The sequence below is a fragment of the Aquila chrysaetos genome, unplaced genomic scaffold (assembly GCF_900496995.4).
Source record: "Aquila chrysaetos chrysaetos unplaced genomic scaffold, bAquChr1.4, whole genome shotgun sequence".
Classification (NCBI taxonomy): Eukaryota; Metazoa; Chordata; class Aves; order Accipitriformes; family Accipitridae; genus Aquila; species Aquila chrysaetos.
The window spans coordinates 203,303-228,485 of NW_024470383.1; the positions used below are offsets into that span (position 1 = coordinate 203,303).

Here is a 25,183-nt window from a genome sequence, read left to right on the forward strand (position 1 = left end):
TTTACTGTGTTTAATTAATTGTGTTCATAGATCTTGTAGGTCACCTTGGCCAACATAACAGGTCAAGATTCTCTGTGCATTGCAACCGCATCACAAAGCCCATGAACCAATTAGACAGGATGGCTATGACTCGTGCAGCGCACCTGGCCAACGAGCGCATGCGTCATAGACTCCCCATGTTGCAACCGAGGTGAATTTTGGCACCCGCTGGCCACGTGTGCTGAAATCCGTTCCTCTACAAATGTACAAATACCGGGATTTTCCGAAGAGCATCGGGTTGGTGTACAGCAAGGCCATTGTTGCCTCTGTGGGGACGCCCACGTAAAGCTGGCACCTACCGATTGCTGGGCTGAGTTCGCGGAACAAGACAACACAAGAATGTACGGATGGTCCATCTTCTTCACAGTCCTCAGAGGGACGTAGTCATGGATACCACCGCAAGCCAAAGAAAACATCTGGATGACCTTGGCTGACATGACCGGACAAGATTGCTTATGCCTCCGTACAGCAACACTAAGCAATCCCTTTTTCACAGGTTTAATAGGGGGTTCCACTGACATCAACAAAGTTTAAGAACTTATTGATGGAGACCCCTGTACAGCAGGTCATGGACTCAATGGATGGGAATGCCTGGTTTCCACAGATCGGGCATTCACACTCATTGCCACCCGAGGAATCACAAATTCTGGGATCCCTGAATACAGATTGGTGTAGTATTATCTGATTTACTGTTAGATGTATATAGTATTAGACACACAACCTTGCAAAATAGAGCTGCTCTTAAATCATGAGTTAAGATAGTTTTGATTTATCTCGTATTGGGTTTTTTTGTATTTTAATTTGTGTGCCTTGTATGTTGCAATGTGTTTAGGAATTAATTGATGAATCAAGTAAGGCTGTGTTAATTGACAAAAAACAAAAAAGGGGGAATTGTGGACACATGTTTAGCTAACATCGGTCGCAAGAGCATTCCAGAGGCCTTTAGAAGACCTTGAACAGAATAAACAAGAAGACAAAAAAAGAAAGATGCCAATTAGAAGAACACAGGTGCGCATTCCACAATAAAGGGAACTTGGCACAAAGAACCTCAATTTGGAAGTTTATCTTGACCAATTAGACTGAGACAAGTTTCGCGTGTTTTAATTGGTATAACCAATTATGTCCTATGTTTATGCGCGTGTACAGAGTTAGTATAACCAATTATATCTTATGTTTATGCGCGTGTACAGTGTTGATATAACCAATCATATTTTATGCTTGTGCGCGTGTAGTGACTTTGCAGACTATGTGACTATAAGTATGTGTGTGTTTTAGCAATAAAGTGTCGTCTGTTGTCTGCTCTCAAGATTACAGGCGTCCGTCTATTTCAATCTCCTCACTGGGGAGATTGTGAGCTTTTTGGCTTTTTATTTTAGTGACCAGAGGAGCATCCTGGCAAAGCTGTGGGACAGAGAAGGACCTGGCAGGTCCCTGGTGCCGTGCTGCAGTCTTCAGGTGTTCTCGACCCTGCTCGCCTTGTTGCTGGTGGAGTTGAGGGACGTGCTTGTCCCCGGAGGGTGCTGCCGTCCCTTGGTGGCACCAGGATGGCAGAAGCTCTTCAGGATGCAGGTACATCAGCACCATCCCCTTTCCTAGAGGCTTTAAGAGCAAATGGTGGGGAGATGGAGGGGGTGGTTCTGGCTTTGGGCTGGGGGACGTGGCTCAGATGGGTTTGAAGGGCCACCCAGCACCATGGGGGCTGACCTGAGGGTCCTGGAGCGGAGACTGGAGCTGAAAACACCTTGGAGTTGAAGAAGTGGGGCAGTAATTGAGACGACACCTGTCCAGGGCAATCAGAGCTGGCAGAAGCCAATAAAATGAAGGCTAGATTTGAAAAAATCCTAGTTTTTTTGAAGGCAGAAATCATGTTTCCCTTCCTGCCATGCATGTAAACCAGGAAGAAAGGGTGTCCTAGCTTCAGCTGGGATAAAGTTAATTTTCTTCCTAGTAGCTGGTATGTTTGGGTTCACTGTAAGAAGTATGTCGATAACACACTGATGTCTTCTGCTTTTGCGAAGTAATGTTTAGATAAAATCAAGGATTTTTCAGCTTCTCCTGCCTAGCCAGCAGGAAGGCTGGAGAGGCACAAGAAGTTGGGAGGGGACACAGCCAGGACAGCTGACCCAAACTGGCCACAGGGGCATTCCATAGCATGTGATGTCATGGCCAGTATAGAAACTGGGGGGAGTTGGCCTGGGAGCATCACGGCTTGGAAACTAAGTGGGCATCGGTTCATGGGTGGTGAGCAATTGCACTGGTCATCACTCGTATATTACTATTCTTTATTATTGTCATTATTATTTTCTTCCTTTCTGGCCTATTTAACTGTTCTCATCTCAACCCATGAGTTTTACTTTTTATTTCCCTGATTCTCTCCCCCATCCCGCTGAGTGGGGGGGAAATGAGTGAGCAGCTGCGTGGTGCTTGTTTACCAGCTGGGGTTAAACCATGACAAGGGGGAATGCTGCTTTGACTGTCCTGGGAGAAAAGTATCCAGGGTCAGGCCTGTCCTACTGAAGAACTTCACAGCATTAGCGGTAACTGACTTCATTTGCACAGGCTTCTTGCTTTTGCACAGGCGAAGAGTCGACTGCTGCAATGATGCCATCACAGCAGAGAGCGGAGGAAGGGACCAGTAAGCACCAGTCTTGTTTTGAGGACGTTGTTTCGGAGGTCGTGGCCGTGCTTAGCGTGATGTGGGCAGCTAAAAGGTAGTTAAAATAGCTGGGGTGAGGAGGATGCAAGAAAGGTAAAGCTGTTTGCAAGCTGCAGGAGGCACAGGGCAGCCCAAGCTGTGGGTCCTGGGGATGGTGCCTGTCTCTCCTGGTTGATGGGGTATGGAGAGGATGTAATGAGGTCAGGGAGCCCTAAAAATCCTTGGAGGCTGAGGAAAGCACTGGGATGCACCCCCTGACCTGAGCCTGCACCCCACTGTGGCCCCCCACGTGCTTTGTGGCTGTATCTAAAGGTGTTGAAGGCACCCGTGGGGGGAATACAAGAGCTGCAGGGAGCTTGGGGTGCTCTTTGTGCCTTGGGTTTGCCGGCTGTGCCTCTTCCACGCAGTTTGTGCCCAGGTTTTAGCCTCAAGTGCATTAAAGACAAAAAGGTCCCCATCGGGGTCACTGTGGTCATAGCAGCGTTGGTTCTCACTGTCATCATGCTGGCGGGTAAGTGTCTGGAGGTGGAGGTGCCCACCACCAAAGTCCTCTCCTCCCCTGGAGAAAACCCAGTGGTGTAAGTCACCAGGATGTGTTCTGCTTATTTCCAGCTAAGAAATGCCCGTCCTGTCCATCCTGTTCCTCTCCTGTGCTTCTCAGCTGCCTGGAAAATGGGATCAGGTACAGGGAGAAGTGCTTTTACTTTGTGGAGGATGAAGCAGACTGGAACAGGAGTCAGATCTCTTGCCTTTCTCTCGGAGCCCATTTGGCCACCATTGACACCCAGGAGGAGCTGGTAAATGAGAAATCCCTGAGGCAGTGGTGTGTCGGTGGCTTTTGGGGAGCAGATTTGGGATTCCCCTGGAGGGCGTAGCGTGAATGCTTGCTTTTTCCCTGCCTCTAGCATTTCCTTTTCCGCTATGGGAGTTCCTTGCACTACTGGATTGGTCTCCACAGGGAAGGCTCTGGACCTTGGAAATGGTCCAATGGGTCTCTCTTCAGCAACCGGTACGTCCCCTCTTCTTCTTCTGGAGAACATAACCATGGGCTGGGCTGAGATGGGTCAGGGATTGAATGCAAGAAGACACACACACACACACACCCCCCCCCACCCCCTTGGGACCAAGCAACAGAAAATATTCCCTCCTTTGGGGCCTGGGAGGCAGTTTTTGTTCTGCATGGGGCAGGTTGTTTGCTGGGGAAGGGTGGTCCCTGCTCCTTGCAGCGCTGTTAGCACATATGGGAGGTGCTCAGCCGCTGACCTGCAGCTGACAGCAACCCCTTGGCTTCCCTTTGAGTTTTCCTTCTGCTGTTTGGTGCAGGTTCGAGGTCCGGGGCAAGGGCCAATGTGCCTATATCGATGCTGACGGTATCAGCAGCGACTGGTGCTCCCAGATGAAATACTCTGCAGCCACCCACAAAAGCACCCTAGCAGGATTCAGAAGGATTCAGAAATCCTGAATTTCACCTGAAATTTCCCCGTTGGCAGAGAAGATCAACCACAAGCTGCTATTAACCCTACACAACATGGTAGTGAGTGTCCCAATGGTACAGTTTTGTTTTAATTTTAGCTTACAGAAGCAGAAACTCCTCATGACGATGACACAGAGCCGTGACCAAGGGATCCTTACTTTAGTCTGACCACTAGAGTCTTTCCAGCTTTTGTGGACTTGGGAATATCCAAGAGGCTTGGAAAACTCTCTGCTTTGCTGGCAGGTGCCGTGCTGCAAAGCTCAGTCCTGCTGGTTTTGGTGTATTTGTTTTTTGGTGGATTTGGAGGAGCTGGAGGTGAGGGGCAGAAATGCAAAGTGGAGAAATGAAACAGAATTGCTTCGGAGTCCACCCTGGCCAATGCTTGGGAGAAGACCCCAGCCTCAACAGGGAGCCACCAAACCGCTGCTCTGGGATGTGTTTTGGCGTCCTGGCGAGATGCCCGGTACCGAGTCTGTCCCCATTGTTCCTCGTGTCGTTGTGAGAGACTGAAAGCGTTAATGTCTCAAACGTTGTGGTGGGGCAAGTTCTGCCTAGCCACGAATTCTGCTGAGGCTCAAACTCTGCCTAGCAAGAGCCACATGTGAAAAGGAGCTGTTCAGCACCGGACATCAGCAACAGGAGGGGGAGGGCGTGCTGGAGGGTGCACAGCTCCCTGTTCCAATAACGCTGTTTTGGGTACGCTGAGCAGAACAGCTCACCGTGCATGGGAAAAGATCACGTCTGCAGGGAGGGGGGAGCTACACCCCAGATGACCCCCAAGCCCAAAAGCTCACAAACTGATCAGGACACCTAATTAGCTTGATGAGTTCGAGTGCCCGCCCAAAGGAGGGGCAAAGATGATAAAAGGGCACGAACTGAAGCCCCACAGGTGCAAGCCTGCCAGAACTGGACCTCTCGGCCGACTGAACCAACCTGGGATCCAGGACCGATGGTATCTTTCTCTCTTCCTTTTTCTCCTCCTGTCTCATTCTCTCTTTTTCCTTTTCTCTCCTTATTCCCTGAATTGCTGTATATGGTTACCACGGGTTACACAGTTTACTGAGGTAGTTCCATGCCTATTCCTGTTGGGAGAAAGCACACCGCCTGCTGTTAGGCCTCCCAAATTCAGTTTGCTTCTGTCATAAATAAAATGTTCAACTGATGGTTTGGTGTCGTTTCACCTTAATTTAGCCCGAGGGAATTCCAAGTTCAACACGACTCCCTGCTCTGTCCAGTCCGGGTCATGACAGTCGTTTCCTCTGGCTTAAATCTCGGTGGCCTCTTTCTGGCAAATCCAGCGGAACAAAGTGCTGCGGCTGTGGGAGTGCAGCTGATCCCTCCGGATCGCGGCACAAGCGTCTGCCTCCATGGGACCCTGCACCGGGAACCTCAAAAGCACCACGATGGCAATCAGCCTGGCGTCGTGCGCTTGGGCGCTGTGTTTCCAGTGACAGTATTTATTTCATGGGGGTGTTTTCCCCCCCAAAACCTGAACCAGGTCAGCACGCGCGGGAGGGAACCGCTGCCCCCCTGGGGTCTCCTCCCTCGGCTGTGGGGGCTGCCGGAGGCTGGAGGGGGATGGCTGGAGCTCTCTGTTGGTGCCCGTCACACGGTGCTGGCTCTGCCCGATGCCTGGGCGAGTTCTGGGGCTCCCCTCGACTCCTGTGCCTCCCCAGTTCCCCTTGTTTTTCTGCGTACGGGGGCTTTCAGGGAGGGCCCCCCCCCAAGTCCTGACCCCTGGAGAAGGTGCTGCCGCAGGAGCCCCAGGAGCAGCTGAGAGCAGCCGTGGGCGCTGGGGAGGAATCCGACCAGGACGGCGGGTGAACAAACCTGGCCGCAGCCCCTGTGAGGGCCGTGCTGGTGTGGTGGCTGTGTGGGAGGGCCGTTCCCAGTGCTCCCAGTCCGTCTGTCCTCCAGTGTCCCAGTTAGGGGTTCAGGTGGCAGCGGGGGTGGGAGAGGAGCGCTGCTGGGGCAGTCCCACCTCATAGTTGCATTGGCATGCTGAGCAGAGGCGCTTGCCTGTGCTTGGCAAAGGATGGCAGATGGGTAAGCCCAGGAGCAGATAAAATCATGCTCACTTAGGTTAATGAAATAGCTGCTAATTAGGAGGCAGGAGACTGGGGACCCAGGGCTTCCCAATGTGCCTGTGCCTCCCTGCACACAGGGCTTGTGCAGTCGCAGCCGCTGGCTCGTCAGGGTGAAAGCTGGTTAATGACCTCCACAAAAACGTACATATTTATGTATTTTCTCCTCCACCGTTTTTTTCCCAGGGGGAAGAAGAGAGCTATTTTCCTACTTTTCTTTTGCAGTAGCTTGTGCTGCAGCTCCCTGTGCTCTAAACCCGCAGGGCGCAGCCCTGTACCCCACTTCTCCTTCCTGCGGAGAGGAAGCCCCCGACCCCCACGGACCCCTGGCTCTTCCACACCACGGAGGACGAGGACGGCTACATGGTCTTAGACCGACGGGGCAAGCGGGGTGCTGCGGGGAGCCCGGCTCCCCTCCCGGGTGCAGGTATTGGGGGTCGTGTCCGCTGGGGGTGTGTGTTCCCCGAATTTGTGGAGGGGAGAGGAAATACGGGTGATGCTGACCGGTGCGACTTGAGAAGGGGGAGAAGCGGGGTGACGCTGCCCGTCGGGTCCCCAAGAGCTGCTCAAGCTGGGAAACTGAGGCACGGGTTGGGAGAGGAGGGTCGGGGGGGCTTTTCTCGAGGCTGTAGCTCGTCAGACACCCCGGGCTGGTGCCGTCCTGCGTCCACCGAGCTGGGCCTCTCAGCTGTGACCCCAAAAGAGGGAGCAGAGGGATTTGGGGGACGCCCCGCTCCTGCTGCTGGTCCCTTCCTGGGGTCGCACCTTTGTGCGGGGGAGTCTGCAGGGGCTTGGGGGTCTCGCGAGGGTGCTTTGCCCCAGGACACCCTGCTTTGGGCTCTCTGGGACTGGGGGGGTGACAGATGCTCTTGAGGCCTCCCACTTTTTCCATACCCCTTCCCCTGACTGCAGGATCTGGGCTGCAAGACCAGATAAAAAGTAAAATAAAAAGTAAAAGTCATGGATTGAGATAAGAACAGTAAAATAGGCCAGAAAGGAAGAAAATAATGATAACAATAACAAAATGACAATAATGATAAAAGGACTGGAATAGATAATTGCTGCACAATGCAATTGCTCACCACCCACTGACCGATGCCCGCTTAGTTCCCAAGCAGCCATCTCCCCAGGCCAACACCCCCCAGTTTCTATACTGGGCATGACATCACATGCTATGGAATACCCCTTTGGCCAGTTTGGCTCAGCTGTCCCAGCTGTGTCCCCTCCCAAATTCTTGTGCCCCTCCAGCCTTCCTGCTGGCTGGGCAGGAGAAGCTGAAAAATCCCTGTCTTGCTCTAAACATTACTCAGCAACAGCAGAAAACATCAGTGTGTTATCAACATTCTTCTCAGAATAAAACCAAATTATAATACTGTAGCACCTGCTAGAAAGACAATTAACTCTGCCCCAGCCAAACCCAAGGTGTCTCCCCTTCCCGCAGGTTCATTGCCCCGAGAGCTGGCAGTGAGCTGTTGCTGAGACCAGGAGCAACCTGGACTTGCAACTAAGGGAAGGATTTCCTTATCCTACCCTGCGCTGGTGCAAGAGCTGAAGCTGCGAGTCCCCGGTGTGGAGAAGGTCCTTTCTCCATCACCTCTGTCCCATCACAGCTTGGGGCTTGCTGCAGAGGTACGGCCGGTGCTGTGAGCAGCTTGAACTCCCGAGGTGGTGGTTGTCCAGGAACAAACAAGGTTCTTGGCCCTGCACCGGGATCCTGCAACAAGAAGCAAAAACACCGCTGGTACCATCCGGTGAGCGGCTGTCCCCTCAAACACCTGGAGGGGACACGGGCTGCCTGCGGGGCACAGTCCCAGCAGACACGTCCCACCGGGCCCCTGCCCGTCCCACCGCAGGACACTCTCCCCACGGCCCCAGCTCCCAACGGGACTCACGTGTGGTTGAAGCTGCTGCCATCCACCCACTCCAGGCGCTCGCCCTGTCTCCGCAGCCCAAGCCAGCGGTCAGCTTTGCCCTTCAGGCGCCCGAGAAACTCCTGGTAGGAAAGAGAGGAGCCAACAGTCGGGAGCTGCTGCCAGCCCCACGCGAGTCCCTGTCCCAGCCCCACGCGAGTCCCGGCCTCACACCGCTCCCACCGGCCGGGGGACGGCAGCAGCTCCCACCCAACGGCTGCTCTGACAACCTCCACAGCTTCTGAAGGAGCTCGCCAGCGCGGCCAGCCAGGTTGGTCCTGCTCTGCCAGAGCTCTACCATGCTCAGGGTGCAGCCGAGCACCACGGATGGGGAGATGTGCCCTGGGCTCCACACCGCACCCCGTGCCTCCCTCCTTCCCTCCCAGGCCCCATGGCAGAACTGCATCTCTGCCCCTACAAGCACCTATCACCCACTGAGCACCAAACCCAGGGTCTGCACCCAACCCTGCAACCCCCCCTGCACCCCCACGCAGCCGCAACAGCCCCTCACTCACCATTTCCCACTCCCTCATAGGCACAGCCAGCGAGGCCCCGAGCAAGGAGCACTGGTCCCGACTCCACTCCCAGCTCCCCTCAGCCCTCGAGAAGTAGTAGCAGACCTGGCAGTACCCCACCCAGCCATCAGGACAGCCCAGCACCGGAGCCACGGGCAGATCTGGATTCCCTCCACGTCCTCTGGCTGGAGCGGGAAGGGGAGAAGGGAAGAAGGTCAGAGGAGCCCCCTCCACAGGGACCAGGGGACACAGCTCCGTGGGGCAGAGAAGGAGGCAGCCCCGCGCTCCCCCCACGGGGCTCCCCAGTGGGCTGCCATGGACCTACAGGGAGCAGACGCCCCAGGGGTTGACAGCCTGCCCCACGGCATGCGTGGGGGTGTCCCTGCTCCTCCCCAGGGCCCCCCGGGACAGGGCAGGGGCACAGCCAGCCTGAGGGCCTGGCCCCGCCACGCTCCCCCCACCACCCTCGGCCTCACACACCAACGCCTGCCCCAGCCCGGAGGGGAAGGGGCCGCATCCAGCCTGGCACCGCGCGGGCTGGGCTGCCGGCGGCACACGCAGGTCTGCGCCGAGGAGCCGGACGGAGGCAGCCGCTCCTCCTTTACCTGACTGTACACCCAGAGCCACAGCCAAAGCCAGCACCAGAGCCACGAGCACAGCCAGCACCAGGGCACACGCTGGATGGAGCCCGCAGCACTCGCCTGGAGGAGGAAAAAGCCACTCGGAGTGAGGACGGCACCGTCCCAGAGTGGGCACGGCACTCCCATCCCTGCCACCCCCGCCACCGCCAACACGAGCTGCCCAGGGAACACGGGAGAGACCACCCAGCCTGTTTCCCACCCACGCACACGCAGCTGGCAGCAAAAAGCCAAGGGACAGTCACACAGACCAGAGGTGAGGCTCTCGTGCCACAGACATGGGGGGGACAACCTGCAGCTGGAGAGCTGCCAAAGATTTGGGGGGGTGGGCTGTCTGCTACAGACCACCTGATAAGGACCGAGCAGAATACGAGGCCCATTCCAGGCAGCGGGAAAAACCCTCACCCTTGCCAGCCCCAGTCCCCGTGGGGTGACACTGCCACAGGGACACTGTCCCCTCCCTACAGGGCACAGCAGTGGCCCTCCACTCACCCAGAACTCTCCTCTGTGTCCTTTTGTCTGCGTCCCCGGGGACGTCTGGGTGGGGGAATACCCCTCCATCCTGGGGACCCAGGGGTTCCTCCACATGCCCATCACTGGAGCAGAATCCCTTCCCCTCCCCTCTTCCCAGGGCACACTGGAAAGGGGAATCTCTTCGCTTGTGACAAGCAGGATCCCGGGCCCAAGGCATCACGACTGCTAGCAAAGCCTTCTTGAAGCGACCTTTAAATGCAGTTATTACCAGCGCAGCTGTTACTATCGTAATGGGAGATCGCAGAGAGCCTGAAAACAGCAATATATAAGGACTTTCTATTCTGTTGCCTGACAGCTGCCACACTTGATTTCAAGTACCAGCCTTGGCTCTGCGCTGACACCCACGCGCAGGAGCACGGTCCTGCCCTCTCCCTGCTCCCCCTGTGACACCGCAGCCGCTCCTCGGCACCTGGGGAGACAAACACGGGGGCAGTGAGCTCAGGACAGGCCCTCGGCCCCCAGCAGAGCCAGCACCCTCCCCGACACCCCGCACAGACCCTTCCCAGACAGGCCGCAAGGCACTCGCCGGCCGGCAGCATCCCCCTTCCCAGCACTCAGCCCCCCCTGCTCCATCCATCACCAGCGGGGGCCCAGGCACGGCAACGGGCCAGGGTCCCCCCAACCCCTCTGCTGAGCCGCGGGGGATACGAACCCCCAGAACACCCCCCCGCGCTTGCTGAGCAAGCGCCCAGACCGCCAGCCCAGGTAGCCCTGAGCGGGCAAGCTTAAGACTAGGTCGGCCATCGCTTCCTCCGGGCTGCGGGCTGGGGCCCCTCGCCGCTTCCCCTCCTGGGAAGCCGACGGACGGACAAGGCGAGAACAGCCCCCCCGGCCCCGCAGGACCCCCTCCGCTCTAATAAAATTACAATAGTAATAATAAAAGGATTGGAACATACAAGTGATGCACAGTGCAATTTCTCAACACCCGCCGATCGACGCCCAGTTAGGCCCCGAGCGGCGATCCCCCCTGCTCCCAACTCCGCCCAGTTTCTATACTGGGCATGACCTTCCCCTCCTGGGAAGCGACGGACGGGCAAGGCGAGAACAGCCCCCCCGGCCCCCGCAGAACCCCCTCCGCCCCGCAGCGAGGGACCGACCCCGGTCCCCACCTGCGCTCCGGCCGGTCCCGAGCTCCGCCCGAGGAAGGCTCCGGCCGCTCCCGCCGCCATCACACGCCCCGCAACGCTCTGAGGAGAACCGGGACGCGGCCTTACAAAAAAACCGCCACACGGCCATCCGCCCAATCAGCGCGCAAACGCGGGGACTGCCGGGGCAGCCAGCCAATCGCAGGCAGAGGGCGGCGACGGGGCCGCCAGAGCCGTAGTCCCGGCGCGATGGCTCCGCGGGGTCGGTGTCCGGTCGCAGCATCCAGCCGTTCCCTCGGCATCGTTCCACCGCGGCCTCGTCGCCCCTCGGCATCGTTTCCCCGCGGCGGGGTCGCCCCCTCGTCGCACCGCCGCGTCCCGGCGTCGCCTCACGGTGGCTCCGTCTCGTCCCAGCACCGTCTCATCGCAGCCTGGTCTCTCCACAGAATCACCACACGGCGGCACCGTCTCACCGCGGCACCGGCGCATCCCAGGGTCGCCTCACGGTGGCGCCGTTTCACTCACGGCAGAAGCCGCCTGAGCCTGGAAGGCGGGAACAATAGGTGCTGGGGTTACTCGTAACAAGAGCTGGCATGAAACTCCCTCGGTAAATGTGCAACTCGTTCTAACCGCGTACATCGACTCAGAGAAAAAGGAGAGCCCTCCCCGTGAGTCAGGGGGTTCAGAGCAGACCCCCTCGCTTTCGAGGCTCCTTCTGGGAGAGGAGCCCAGGGGCAGCTGGATCCACTCCCAGTCCCAGACTGGGTCAAGGGTTTTGTGTCTAAAAGGATGAGCTGTAGGGATTATGAAAAGGAGAGAGGAAGAGCGAGCGAGACAGAGAGAGAGGGGAAAAGAGATGTCACCGGTCCTGGGTCCAGCGTTGCTCCAGTCAGCCGGGGGGTCCAGTTCCAGTGGGTGCGCCCGTGGGGCTTCGGTTTGTGTCCTTTTATCATCTCCAAACTGTTTCGAACCAGCTCCAAAAGCTGCCAGAGCAGTTGAGAATTGACTGCAAACCTTCGGGGAGCAGGTAGAGCACGGTGTCTTCGCCATCACCTGCCTACAGGGCTCTCTTAAAAATCCCCACTGCTCTGGGTTTATTCTGCAAAACTAATCGGAGGGAGGGGGGGGGGAGGAACCCAACAAAACAACCCTCCTCCTGCTTGGAAACTCTGAAGCATAAAGCTTTAAAGCGACCAGCGGTTTCTTGAGGTGGTCTCTCACCCCTTTGCCTTGCCTGCGAGCCCAAGCAGGCACCCCAAGTCTTGCAAATATTCTGGTAAAGAAATAAAAATTTAATCACATAAAAGAGTTTGGTTTCATTAAGAAGTAGAAAATTGTGAAGCATAGGTATGGGAGTGTTAAGTTTGAAATGTAGTCGTAGGAACTTAGGAACTTTAGAAAATGTACTATGTGTAACCATAAGAATTCAAGTATTGTCTAAAATCAGTTAACCACTGAAACTTTGACAAAGATTTGTTGATTTGTAGTGTTTTGTTTTAGGAAACTAAGGAAACCATTATGGACACCAAGTCTGCTGCTTGGAAACCCCCTACCCTTCCCACCTCGATCTAATTATCAAGGATTCTAATCAGTAGAGTTAAGTGAGATTAACCAATGATTGTTTTAACATAAGAATATTAATAAGATGGTGTGAGTGAAGGACCAATTATTAGAAAGGTTACATTTAGGAATAGACATAGTATGCGTTTTTATGTAAACTAATATAGATGATGGTGAGAATCGTACTGCGCAGAATCACCTGAGAGGTCAAGAAGCGGACAAGTGAGGAAGACTACGGAAGACCACCAGGGGGCTCCTGAAGACCACCAGAGACCTTCACTACGCCTCTGTGAAGAGACATTCATATATGCTAATAAATTATCGGAAAGTTAATGATTATGTCTAACATTTTCTAGAAATTTAGTGAATATGTATAACAGGTGTGTATTTAACCTGCACAGGTAGACTAGACAGGTGCACACGATAGGTGGAGAGATCCCCTGGAGTGTGCCCAGCGCTGCAATAAGGAGTGCCCGCTTCTTAACTTCTCATTGCTGTTAAGGAGTTTTATTCCGGATTTCGGCATCCAAAGGACAGCACCCGAGCTACTGGGGTGCAGCCAAGCGTTGGGAACGTGGCCGTTGGGCCATCCCTCCCTGAATGTGATAATACTCGGCAGCATCAGGAATTCACTTTCAGCCGGCGTAGGCTCTTGCAAGAGGAAAGCTCTGGGGAAAGCAGCTGCTTGCCTGCCAAAATTGGGGCTGGTTGAATCAGCGGAGCAGGAGCGATGCTGCAGTTGGGATGGGGGGGGGGGGCAACCCAGAGAGGCTGAAATAATCAGCCGGCTAAATTAAAAATGGCATATTGAAGGGAGGGAATTAAAAAAACAACTCCCCAAATGACTACTTTTCAGCTGGTTTTATTGAAGCTTTTGCCACCACGGGTACCCTGCCTTACCTGCCTATGTTATTGTGATTGTTTTGAATTTCTGGATGTGTTTTGTCAGCTGCTTTTTCATTTTTTTTCCCTCTGTTTTTCTGCTTTGTAACCGCTTTTCAGTGCTGGTCTTTTTTTCCAGCCCCTTCTAGCTAATGGGATTGCTTTCTCTGGAAGGAATTAAAATCATGGTCAAGAAAGGCAAATACTTCTACAACAAAAAGGACTTAAATTTGTTTCAATTCAGTGGAATTAATAGTGATTTGGGGGGAGCTGGAGTGAACTGGCTGGAAAGCACAGTGGGCTTGGCAGGGGTAAAACCTGGGCAGGAGCTCAGGCTGCCCTGTGTGATCTCCTAAATTTGGGGGAGGGGGGTGTGCGGTAAAAAACATGAGCCTCCATGGGGTCTTTTTTAAGGGGATTTTTGCTTAATTTTTATAATCATTATTACAAAGCACAGCCAAAGGCAGAACAGAAGTTTGAAATGGGGGAAACTGAAAGCTTTTTGTCATCTGTCGTGGTTTAACCCCAGCCAGCAACTAAGCACCACGCAGCCACTCACTCACTCCCCCCCCACCCAGTGGGATGGGGGAGAAAATCGGGAAAAAGAAGCAAAACCCACGGGTTGAGATAAGAACAGTTTAATAGAACAGAAAAGAAAGAACGAATAATGATAATGATAACACTAATAAAATGACAACAGCAATAATGAAAGGATTGGAATGTACAAATGATGTGCAGTGTAATTGCTCACCACCCGCCGACCGGCACCCAGTTAGTCCCCGAGTGGCGATTCCCCGCCCCCACTTCCCAGTTCCTGTACTGGATGGGACGTCCCACCGTATGGAATACCCCGTTGGCCAGTTTGGGTCTGCTGCCCTGGCTGTGTCCTGTGCCAACTTCTTGTGCCCCTCCAGCTTTCTCGCTGGCTGGGCATGAGAAGCTGAAAAATCCTTGACATTAGTCTAAACACTACTAGCAGCAACTGAAAACATCAGTGTTATCAACATTCTTCACATACTGAACTCAAAACATAGCACCGTACCAGCTACTAGGAAGATAGTTAACTCTATCCCAGCTGAAACTAGGACACATCTCAGGTTACTACTTTTGGCTCTCAAATATTATCTCGATGCTTCAGCAGTAACAGCTCTCCCAGCCCTGGGCTGCAGTTTCCTGCTCAAACCCTGCTCAGAGACAGGACAAAGTCTGGGCTTTGTCCCATTGAGTTTTGGGTACCTCCAGGGATGGGGAAGCATCACCCCTTCCCAGCCTGCCCTTGTTATGACTTTTTTGTCTTCTCTGCTGCCAAATTTAACCCTAAAACTGCTTCTGAAACACTAGATCTGAGCACATCTTCGAGCACTGAATTTGCCTCCTGCAAATCCCCCGTGCAAGGGAAGGGAGAGGCTTTGCACTTTTTTCTGCTCTATTTACTGACAACCAACCCCGGTCCCTATGTGGTTTTAGAGCTGCTTCCCAGAACAAAATGTCATTGTTGTACCAAGCCCACCTTGCTGGGGCAGGTTCTTGGTAGGCTTTTATTACTTTGTTTTGTAATGCTGTAGCACTCGAGACCCAGGGAGGGAATAACGGCCGTTGCCACCTATTGGCTCACGTTTAGGAAAAGAAGTGTACCCTTCGCTCCGTGCAAGGGCGGACGCTGGAGGAAGTGAGGCACGGGGTTTTGCGGTGAGCAAAACAACTTTGCTGCAAGCAGCTGCTGGCAGCAGTGGTTTGGTTTAAATTCAGCTTCTTCCCTTCCTGTGGGTTCCTGGCAGGGGTTCAAACTGCAAGTTCTGCTTCAACCCGTCAGGCAGTTTGCTCCCTTCCTGCAGCGGTGGCTCCCAACTCCTTAACAGACTTGTGTCCCCTCGTGAATGCTTAAATTCCCTTTAAACTGTGAAGAGTTAATAACTTATATTTTTCTTTTAATATCTTTTAATATTTTCCTCTCTTGTTTATCTTTCTCTCACCCCTCTCTTTTCCTCTCCTCTCTTTTCATCTTCTCTCACTTTGTCCTCCTTTCTACGTTCTTTCTGTCTGGGGAAAGGAGCACAAAAGCCAGATTCTTCAGACCGAGAGGAAGTGTTGAACAACTGCAACGATCTAGAGAAAGATTGCAAGTGGGGTAATGCTGGGGAAAAAACACAATGCTCTGGGTGAGGGCATGGGCTGGGAAGAGCGTCTCGCTCTGGTGGAGCACCAGTGGGATGGGCAGGGAGCTTTTGGGTGGGCGCAGATCAACCCAGGCACCTCTACGCTAAATTTCGTGATGCGGCCACCTCTAAGGGCTGAAAAGCCCTAAATCCATCTCCAGGTCCTCAAACACACATTGGTGCCTTTGAAGGACACACGTCCGCTCTCCCTGCCTTGCGGGCAGCCCCTTGAGCCTCTGCAAGCTCTCCCCACCCTCCCGAGCCCCAACAAGGTCCCTGTCCCAGCTGGGGCTCGGGATGGACTGAGGATCCAGCAGAAAAAAGCAAAGGATTAGGGAAAGGACCCAGCCCACACCCTCTCCTGCTCTTTCCTCCCCCAGGGTCCAACACCAAGAAGCCAGACCGGGAAAGATCCCGCTCGTCTCGGGTTTTCGTCCCTCTGTGCGTGGTGCTGGTGCTCCTCATCTTCGTCCTGCTGGTGGCCTTGACTGGTGAGTCCCATCCAGGCATCCCGCATGGGGAGGATCCGGGCCAGGCACCCCTCTTTTGGGGAAGGGGGGATCACAGGACTTTCCTAGCATCAAGGGATGCTCCCCAAGCAAAGCACCAAGCCCGCCTCATGCGGGACCCCCTTTTTTTACTCCTAAATTGTGGTCCAGGCATCCTGGCTCTTCAGTCGGTCACACCATTCCCTTTTCCAAGGGCATCATCCCCAATTTCCCCCCTGCAGCCTCCAGGAAAAAAACAATAAATCCCATTTTCCTGCTTTTTAGGGCTGCCCACATGTCTCTCAGCTTTCTCTTTTGCAGTTGTCCACTCAGGATCCCGTTTGCCTCAGCCCGACTTCTCCCACGTGTGCCCAGATGCCTGGCTTGGTTTCCAAGGGAAATGCTATTATTTGTCTGAGGCTGAGAGCAATTGGACCACCAGTCAGGAAAGCTGCGAGGCCCTGGGAGCTTCACTGGCCCTCATAAACACGATGGACGAGCTGGTGAGAACTGTGCTTGAGCCCCTACACTAGCACCAGGGTGGGAAACATGAAAAAGAAACCCCAAACAGACACTCCCCCCACCCCACCACCAAAAAAGAAGAAAAAAAACCCAGACCAGAAACATGCTTGGCCCCAAATTGCACCCAATGCTGTAGCCGGGAGTGGATGTCTTGGGGAAAGCACCATCTCTGGGTGGGGTGATGGACACAGGTGGAAAAGAGAAGGTGGGGAAGACAAGACCAGCTAAAACATGATGTTTCTTTGCTTTAAAGACCTTCATTAAACGCTATAAAGGCGAAGCTAACCATTGGTTTGGGCTGCGAAAGGAGAAGGATGACAGCTGGTGGTGGACCAACGGCACAGCCTTCAACAACCGGTTGGTCCCTCTGTCCATGTTGGGTGCTCGGGGTTGGCAACTGGGGCAGGTTTGCCTCTTGGTGTGGTTGGAAATGGCCCCAGGGGGCTGCAGCATTGCTTCCCCCTCCTTGGACGGGATATCTTAGAGGGTCTGGGATGACCCATCCTGGGATGGGGACCTTCTCCTGCCACCGTGCCCAAGCAGCTCCTGGCTTTCCATGGGAGGTTTGGGATGGACCAAGGATGCTGCACACCGATCCCCTCTTAGATACCCTCAGCCAAATGCCACCCTTCTCTCCTAGAGAGGAAATCCCAGTTTTTCTTAATTTTGGGGGGTAGCTTTCTTAGTTTCCTCCTTTTCTCGCTCACCTGAGCGTGTCGGCATTGCAGGTTTGAGGTGCGGGGTGGTGGGCCCTGTGCATACCTGAAACGGGAGAGGATCAGCTCGTCCCTGTGCCACACCAAGGAGAACTGGCTGTGCAGCAGACCCGACAATTACATCCTCTGGAAGCAAAAAGCATATCCGTAATAAAAGATGCCATAAACAGGAGCTTCATCTCCATTCGCTTGCCAGCAGATGGTGAACCGAACACAGTTTCTTTTGGTAAATCCCAATATCTGACTCTATCACCAACATTTATGAGTTCTTCTGCTAGGCTATTGTTGATCTCTCACTGCTGTAGGATCACTGCATCATAAAAAGCTCATTGATCTTTTCTGTGTGCTTTCAAAAGCCCTATTTTGTCTATAAGTTTCTGTGGGCCTCAGTTTGTGTCCTTTCATCATCTCCTTGTCCCTCCTTTGGCTGGGCACTCGAACTCATGAGGCTAATGAGGTGTCACACGGGGTTTGTGCTTCCAGAACCTTCAGGAAAGGGGTCGGTGGCCTTGGGGGTCCTTTGGGGAGGAACTTCTCCTTCCCGAGCTCCGGTGGGGCGAAATTGCGCAACATGGAGTCCCGTGTCGGATGGGGCACACGGAGCCGTTTACGAAAAGAGGCGACACAGTGCTCTCTGCGATTGGCTGGCTGCCCTGCCACTCCTGGACTCTGCGCGCTGATTGGTGACAGCAGAGGGCGGGCCGCGCCACTTCTTTAACGGGCGGGCCGCCTCCCGGTTCTCCTCAGAGCGTTGCGGGGCCTGTGATGGCGGCGGGAGCGGCCGGAGCCTTCCTCGGGCGGAGCTCGGGACCGGCCGGAGCGCAGGTGGGGATCGGGGTCGGTCCTGCCCGGGGTCGGTCCCTCGGTGCGGGGCGGAGGGGGTCCTGTGGGGCCGGGGGGGCTGTTCTCGCCTTGTCCGCCCGTCGGCTTCCCAGGAGGGTAAGGTCATGCCCAGTATAGAAACTGGGCAGAGTGGGGAGCACGGGGGATCGCCGCTCGGGGACTAACTGGGCGTCGATCGGCGGGTGGTGAGAAATTGCACTGTGTGTCACTTGTATATTCCAGTTCTTTTATTGTTCTTGTAAATTCCTTGTTGCCATTATTGTCATTATTATTTTCTTCTTTTCTGTTTGGTTAAACTGTCCTTAACTCTTTCAGTCTCTCACAGGTTGAGATAATGTCTCAAACGTTGTGGTGGGGCAAGTTCTGCCTAAGGATGAACTCTGCAGCGAGGCCGTGCCAGAGGATGCAGCAGCTCACCCTGCCTGGGCAGAGATCAAACGATCGTCATGTCTGCAGGGAAGGAGAAGTTTTTTCCCAAAGGACCCCCAAGCCCACCGACCCCTTTCCCGAAGGTTCTGGAAGCACAAACCCCGCATGACACCTCTTTAGCCTCATGAGTTCGAGTGCCCGGCCAAAGGAGGGACAAGGAGATGATAAAAGGACACAAACTGAAGCCCCACGGGCGCACCCACTGGAACTGGACATCTCAGCTGACTGGAGCAACGCTGGACCCAGGACCGGTGACATCTCTTTTCTTTTCCCCTCTCTCTCTGTCTCGCTTGCTCTTCCTCTCTCCTTTTCATAATCCCTACAGCTCATCCTTTTAGACACAAAACCCTTGACCCAGTCTGGGACTGGGAGTGGATCTAGCTGCCTCCGGGCTCCTCTCCCAGAAGGAGCCTAGAAAGCGAGGGGGTCTGCTCTGAACCTCCTGACTCACGGGGAGGGCTCTCCTTATTCTCTGAGTCGATGTACGTGGTTAGAACGAGTTGCACGTTTACCGAGGGAGTTTCATGCCAGCTCTTGTTACCAGTAACCCCAGCACCTCATGTTCACGCGTTACTAGTTCAGCCGCCCTCTCTCTTCGATTGGCGGGCTGCCCGCCCTCTCCCCGCCTTGCGCATTATCAGCCGAAGAGCGCCGATGGCCACATGGAGGTGATTTTACGTCCGCACTCCATTTCACCTCAGAGCGTTGCGGGGGGTGTGATGGCGGCGGGAGCGGCCGGAGCCTTCCTTGGGCTGTAGCGCAGGTGGGGACGAGGGTCGGTTCTGCCTGGAGTCGGTCCCTCGCTGCAGGGCAGAGGGGGTCCTGCGGGGGCCAGGGGGGCTGTTCTCGCCTTGTCCGCCCGTCGGCTTCCCAGGAGGGGAGGCGGTGAGGGGCCCCAGCCCGCAGCCCGGAGGAAGCGATGGCTGGCTCGTCCTTAACCGTCCCCGCTCAGGGCTTCCTGGGCAGGCGGTCTGGCTGAAGAAGGGCTGGCAGAAGCCAAAAAATTCAAGGCTGGCTTGCGAAAACGAAGCAAATCCTGGTGTTTGAAGGCAGAAATCTTGTTTCCCTTCCTGCCATGCATGTATACCAGATGAAGGGGTGTCCTGGGTTCGGCTGGGATAGAGTTAATTTTCTCGCTGCTCAGGAACTAAGTGGGCATCGGTCGGCGGGTGGTGAGCAATTGCATTCTGCCTCACTTTTATATTCCAATCCTTTTATTAGTATTATTGTCATTTTAGTATTGCTAGTTGTATCATTCTTATTTTCTTCACTTCTGTCCTATTTAACTGTATTGTATTTACAATGCTGGTATTAAACAGGAACACCAGCTGTGCATCTGATGTCAGGTTTGTACATGTAGTTTTACATGGAAGTTCTTTGTTACAGGAGCTGCAGCTCTTGGTGACTTCAAGGGCTTGTTGGCAACAGCATCTGCAGGTTTTTCTATTTTGCTTATAGCGGGTTCTAGGTCAGGGGTTCTTTTGAGGGTTTTTTTGTAAATGTGAATGTTCTACAAATAGGTCCTGCAGGACCGCTTTTGCTTCCCTAAGTCAGATATGAATCTGTTCATGTGTTGCCATGGGCTTTGGGAAGAGGTGGCATCCATGGAAACGTCAAAACCCAAAAGAAATTAGAAAACCAGTTTGTAAGAACAACGTCGGAAAATACGCTGTCGTGGGAGGTTTTGAGAAGCAATAACTCAGAGTGAACGCAGGCTGGGACATGGAAAAGGGAGAAAAGGTGCTTTGAGGAAAAAGTGCTGTGATGAGCAGCACTGAGGTTTTGGGGAGATTGTGAGCTTTTTGGCTTTTTATTGTAGTGACTGGAGGACCATCCTGGCAAAGCTGTGGGACAGAGAAGGACCTGGCAGGTCCCTGGTGCTGTGCTGCAGTCTTCAGGTGTTCTCGACCCTGCTCGCCTTGTTGCTGGTGGAGTTGAGGGACGTGCTTGTCCCTGGAGGGTCCTGCTGTCCGTTGGTGGCACCAGGATGGCAGAAGCTCTTCAGGATGCAGGTACATCAGCACCATCCCCTTTCCTAGAAGCTTTAAGAGCAAATGGTGGGGAGATGGAGGAGTGGTTCTGGCTTTGGGCTGGGGGACGTGGCTCAGATGGGTTTGAAGGGCCACCCAGCACCCTGGGGGCTGACCTGAGGGTCCTGGAGCGGAGACTGGAGCTGAAAACACCTTGGAGTTGAAGAAGTGGGGCAGTAATTGAGACGACACCTGTCCAGGGCAAACAGAGCTGGCAGAAGCCAATAAAATGAAGGCTGGCTTGGAAAAACAAAGCAAATCCTGTTTTTTGAAGGCAGAAATCATGTTTCCCTTCCTGCCATGCATGTAAACCAGAAGAAAGGGTGTCCTGGTTTCAGCTGGGATAGAGTTAATTTTCTTCCTAGTAGCTGGTATGTTTGGGTTCAGGATGAGAAGAATGTTGATAACATACTGATGTTTTCTGTTGTTGCTGAGTAATGTTTGCAGCAAGACAGGGATTTTTCAGCTTCTCCCGCCCTCCAGTAAGAAGGCTGGAGAGGCACAAGAAGTTGGGAGGGGACACAGGCGGGAGAGCTGAGCCAAAGTGGCCACAGGGGTATTCTACAGCATGTGATGTCCTGCCCAGTATAGAAACTGTGGGGAGATTGCCTGGGGAGATCACTGCTTGGGAACTAACTGGGCATCGGTTGGTGGGTGGTGAGAAATTGCACTGTGCACCACTTGTATATTACTATTCTTTATTATTGTAGTTTCCTTATTGTTATTATTGTCACTGTTATTTTCTTCCTTTCTGGCCTATTTAACTGTTCTCATCTCAACCCATGAGTTTTACTTTTTATTTTACCGATTCTCTCCCCCATCCTGCTGAGTGGGGAGGAAATGAGTGAGCAGCTGCATGGTGCTTGTTTACCAGCTGGGGTTAAACCATGACAAGGGGGAATGCTGCTTTGACTGTCCTGGGAGAAAAGTATCCAGGGTCAGGCTTGTCCTACTGAAGAACTTCACAGCATTAGCAGTAACTGACTTCATTTGCACAGGCTTCTTGCTTTTGCACAGGTGAAGACTCGACTGCTACAATGATGCCATCACAGCAGAGAGTGGAGGAAGGGACCGGTAAGCACCAGCCTTGTTTTGAGGATGTTGTTTCGGAGGTCGTGGCCGTGCTCTAGCATGATGTGGGCAGCTAAAAGGTAGTTAAAATAGCTGGGGTGAGGAGGATGCAAGAAAGGTAAAGCTGTTTGCAAGCTGCAGGAGGCACAGGGCAGCCCAAGCTGTGGGTCCTGGGGATGGTGCCTGTCTCTCCTGGTTGACGGGGTATGGAGAGGATGCAATGAGGTCAGGGAGCCCTAAAAATCCTTGGAGGCTGAGGAAAGCACTGGGATGCACCCCCTGACCTGAGCCTGCACCCCACTGTGGCCCCCCACGTGCTTTGTGGCTGTATCTAAAGGAGGGGAATACAAGAGCTGCAGGGAGCTTGGGGTGCTCTTTGTGCCGTGGGTTTGCCGGCTGTGCCTCTTCCACGCAGTTTGTCCCCAGGTTTTAGCCTCAAGTGCATTAAAGACAAAAAGGTCCCCATCGGGGTCACTGTGGTCATAGCAGCGTTGCTTCTCACCATAATCGCGCTGGCAGGTAAGTGTCTGGAGGTGGAGGTGCCCACCACCAAAGTCCTCTCCTCCCCTGGAGAAAACCCAGTGGTGTAAGTCACCAGGATGTGTTCTGCTTATTTCCAGCTAAGAAATGCCCGTCCTGTCTATCCTGTTCCTCTCCTGTGCTTCCCAGCTGCCTGGAAAATGGGATCAGGTACAGGGAGAAGTGCTTTTACTTTGTGGAGGACGAAACGGACTGGAACAGGAGTCAGATCTCTTGCCTTTCTCTCGGAGCCCATTTGGCCACCATCGACACCCAGGAGGAGCTGGTAAATGAGAAATCCCTGAGGCAGTGGTGTGTCAGTGGCTTTTGAGGAGCAGATTTGGGATTGCCCTGGAGGGCGTAGCGTGAATGCTTGCTTTTTTCCTGCCTCTAGCACTTCCTCTTGCGCTATTGGAGTTCCTTGCATTACTGGATTGGTCTCCACAGGGAAGGCTCTGGACCTTGGAAATGGTCCAACGGGTCTCTCTTCAGCAACCGGTACGTCCCCTCTTCTTCTGGAGAACATAACCATGTCTTGGGCTGAGATGGGTCAGGGATTGAATGCAAGAAGACACATATATATAGAGAGAGAGAGAGATAAAAAATAATTTTAATGAGGGCACCCCTGGATCAGCTCCCCTTGGGACCAAGCAACTGAAAATATTCCCCCCTTTGGGGACTGGGAGGCAGTTTTTGTTCTGCATGGGGCAGGTTGTTTGCTGGGGAAGGGTGGTCCCTGCTCCTTGCAGCGCCGTTAGCCCGTATGGGAGATGCTCAGCCGCTGACCTGCAGCTGACAGCAACCCCTTGGCTTCCCTTTGAGTTTTCCTTCTGCTGTTTGGTGCAGGTTTGAGGTCCGGGGCAAGGGCCAATGTGCCTATATCGATGCTGACGGGATCAGCAGCGACTGGTGCTCCCAGATGAAATACTCTGTCTGCAGCCACCCACAAAAGCACCCTAGCAGGATTCAGAAGGATTCAGAAATCCTGAATTTCACCTGAAATTTCCCCGTCGGCAGAGAAGATCAACCACAAGCTGCTATTAACCCTACACAACATGGTAGTGAGTGTCCCAATGGTACAGTTTTGTTTTAATTTTAGCTTACAAAAGCAGAAACTCCTCATGACGATGACACAGAGCCGTGACCAAGGGATCCTTACTTTATTCTGACCACTAGAGTCTTTCCAGCTTTTGTGGACTTGGGAATATCCAAGAGGCTTGGAAAACTCTCTGCTTTGCTGGCAGGTGCCGTGCTGCAAAGCTCAGTCCTGCTGGTTTTGGTGTATTTGTTTTTTGGTGGATTTGGAGGAGCTGGAGGTGAGGGGCAGAAATGGAAAGTGGAGAAATGAAACAGAATTGCTTCGGAGTCCACCCTGGCCAATGCTTGGGAGAAGACCCCAGCCTCGACAAGGAGCCACCAAACCGCTGCTCTGGGATGTGTTTTGGTGTCCTGGCGAGATGCCCAGTGAACAGCTCACCGTGCATGGCAAAAGATCACGTCTGCAGGGAGGGGGGAGCTACACCCCAGATGACCCCCAAGCCCAAAAGCTCACAAACTGATCAGGACACCTAATTAGCTTGATGAGTTCGAGTGCCCGCCCAAAGGAGGGGCAAAGATGATAAAAGGGCACAAACTGAAGCCCCACAGGTGCAAGCCTGCCAGAACTGGACCTCTCGGCCGACTGAACCAACCTGGGATCCAGGACCGATGGTATCTTTCTCTCTTCCTTTTTCTCCTCCTGTCTCATTCTCTCTTTTTCCTTTTCTCTCCTTATTCCCTGAATTGCTGTATATGGTTACCACGGGTTACACAGTTTACTGAGGTAGTTCCATGCCTATTCCTGTTGGGAGAAAGCACACCACCTGCTGTTAGGCCTCCCAAATTCAGTTTGCTTCTGTCATAAATAAAATGTTCAACTGATGGTTTGGTGTCGTTTCACCTTAATTTAGCCCGAGGGAATTCCAAGTTCAACACGACTCCCTGCTCTGTCCAGTCCGGGTCATGACAGTCGTTTCCTCTGGCTTAAATCTCGGTGGCCTCTTTCTGGCAAATCCAGCGGAACAAAGTGCTGCGGCTGTGGGAGTGCAGCTGATCCCTCCGGATCGCGGCACAAGCGTCTGCCTCCATGGGACCCTGCACCGGGAACCTCAAAAGCACCACGATGGCAATCAGCCTGGCGTCGTGCGCTTGGGCGCTGTGTTTCCAGTGACAGTATTTATTTCATGGGGGTGTTTTCCCCCCCAAAACCTGAACCAGGTCAGCACGTGCGGGAGGGAACCGCTGCCCCCCTGGGGTCTCCTCCCTCGGCTGTGGGGGCTGCCGGAGGCTGGAGGGGGATGGCTGGAGCTCTCTGTTGGTGCCCGTCACACGGTGCTGGCTCTGCCCAATGCCTGGGCGAGTTCTGGGGCTCCCCTCGACTCCCGTCCCTCCCCAGTTCCCCTTGTTTTTCTGCGTACGGGGGCTTTCAGGGAGGGCCCCCCCCAAGTCCTGACCCCTGGAGAAGGTGCTGCCGCAGGAGCCCCAGGAGCAGCTGAGAGCAGCCGTGGGCGCTGGGGAGGAATCCGACCAGGACGGCGGGTGAACAAACCTGGCCGCAGCCCCTGTGAGGGCCGTGCTGGTGTGGTGGCTGTGTGGGAGGGCCGTTCCCAGTGCTCCCAGTCCGTCTGTCCTCCAGTGTCCCAGTTAGGGGTTCAGGTGGCAGCGGGGGTGGGAGAGGAGCGCTGCTGGGGCAGTCCCACCTCATAGTTGCATTGGCATGCTGAGCAGAGGCGCTTGCCTGTGCTTGGCAAAGGATGGCAGATGGGTAAGCCCTGGAGCAGATAAAATCATGCTCACTTAGGCTAATGAAATAGCTGCTAATTAGGAGGCAGGAGACTGGGGACCCAGGGCTTCCCAATGTGCCTGTGCCTCCCTGCACACAGGGCTTGTGCAGTCACAGCCGCTGGCTCGTCAGGGTGAAAGCTGGTTAATGACCTCCACAAAAACGTACATATTTATGTATTTTCTCCTCCACCGTTTTTTTCCCAGGGGGA

At 54.0% G+C, this 25,183-nt stretch overlaps 3 protein-coding genes across 5 annotated transcripts in view; 2 read left to right on the plus strand and 1 right to left on the minus strand.

Annotated features, from left to right (window-relative positions):
* LOC115337909 (C-type lectin domain family 2 member A-like) overlaps window positions 1–25,183 on the minus strand; it is a 46,174-nt gene that overhangs the window by 15,820 nt on the left and 5,171 nt on the right. The window contains exon 3 of the mRNA XM_041121788.1: window positions 10,960–11,179. Within this exon, the coding sequence (XP_040977722.1) occupies window positions 10,960–11,179 (220 nt within the window). The remainder of the gene's footprint in view (window positions 1–10,959; window positions 11,180–25,183) is intronic.
* On the plus strand, window positions 13,539–17,524 carry LOC121233103 (C-type lectin domain family 2 member E-like). 2 transcript variants are annotated; one of them, XM_041121812.1, is made up of 5 exons: window positions 13,539–13,575; window positions 15,914–16,024; window positions 16,328–16,524; window positions 16,797–16,900; window positions 17,272–17,524. In XM_041121812.1, exons 1-5 carry the CDS (start codon window positions 13,563–13,565, stop codon window positions 17,408–17,410), a joined length of 564 nt encoding a protein of 187 aa, XP_040977746.1. In that variant the 5' UTR covers window positions 13,539–13,562; the 3' UTR covers window positions 17,411–17,524. The 2 variants fall into 2 exon arrangements, with proteins under 2 accessions (XP_040977746.1, XP_040977747.1); XM_041121813.1 differs by having other exon boundaries at window positions 16,343–16,524.
* On the plus strand, window positions 20,284–23,612 carry LOC115337913 (C-type lectin domain family 2 member A-like). 2 transcript variants are annotated; one of them, XM_030006352.2, is made up of 6 exons: window positions 20,284–20,543; window positions 21,579–21,635; window positions 22,059–22,151; window positions 22,253–22,437; window positions 22,546–22,649; window positions 22,998–23,612. In XM_030006352.2, the coding sequence occupies exons 1-6, from the start codon at window positions 20,519–20,521 to the stop codon at window positions 23,149–23,151; spliced, it is 618 nt and encodes a 205-aa protein (XP_029862212.1). In that variant the 5' UTR covers window positions 20,284–20,518; the 3' UTR covers window positions 23,152–23,612. The 2 variants fall into 2 exon arrangements, with proteins under 2 accessions (XP_029862212.1, XP_040977737.1); XM_041121803.1 differs by having other exon boundaries at window positions 20,310–20,543; window positions 21,560–21,635.

Excerpts from the sequence above, each read along its gene's own strand:
- LOC121233103 (XM_041121812.1), top strand. Across the intron at positions 16,025-16,327 it reads CCTGCTGGTGGCCTTGACTG|CTTTCTCTTTTGCAGTTGTC; the intron begins GTGAGTCCCATC and ends CATGTCTCTCAG. Across the intron at positions 16,525-16,796 it reads TAAACACGATGGACGAGCTG|ACCTTCATTAAACGCTATAA; the intron begins GTGAGAACTGTG and ends TTTGCTTTAAAG.
- LOC115337913 (XM_030006352.2), top strand. The coding sequence starts at position 20,519 with ATGGCAGAAGCTCTTCAGGATGCAG. Across the intron at positions 20,544-21,578 it reads AGAAGCTCTTCAGGATGCAG|GTGAAGACTCGACTGCTACA; the intron begins GTACATCAGCAC and ends GCTTTTGCACAG. Across the intron at positions 22,152-22,252 it reads CACCATAATCGCGCTGGCAG|CTAAGAAATGCCCGTCCTGT; the intron begins GTAAGTGTCTGG and ends GCTTATTTCCAG.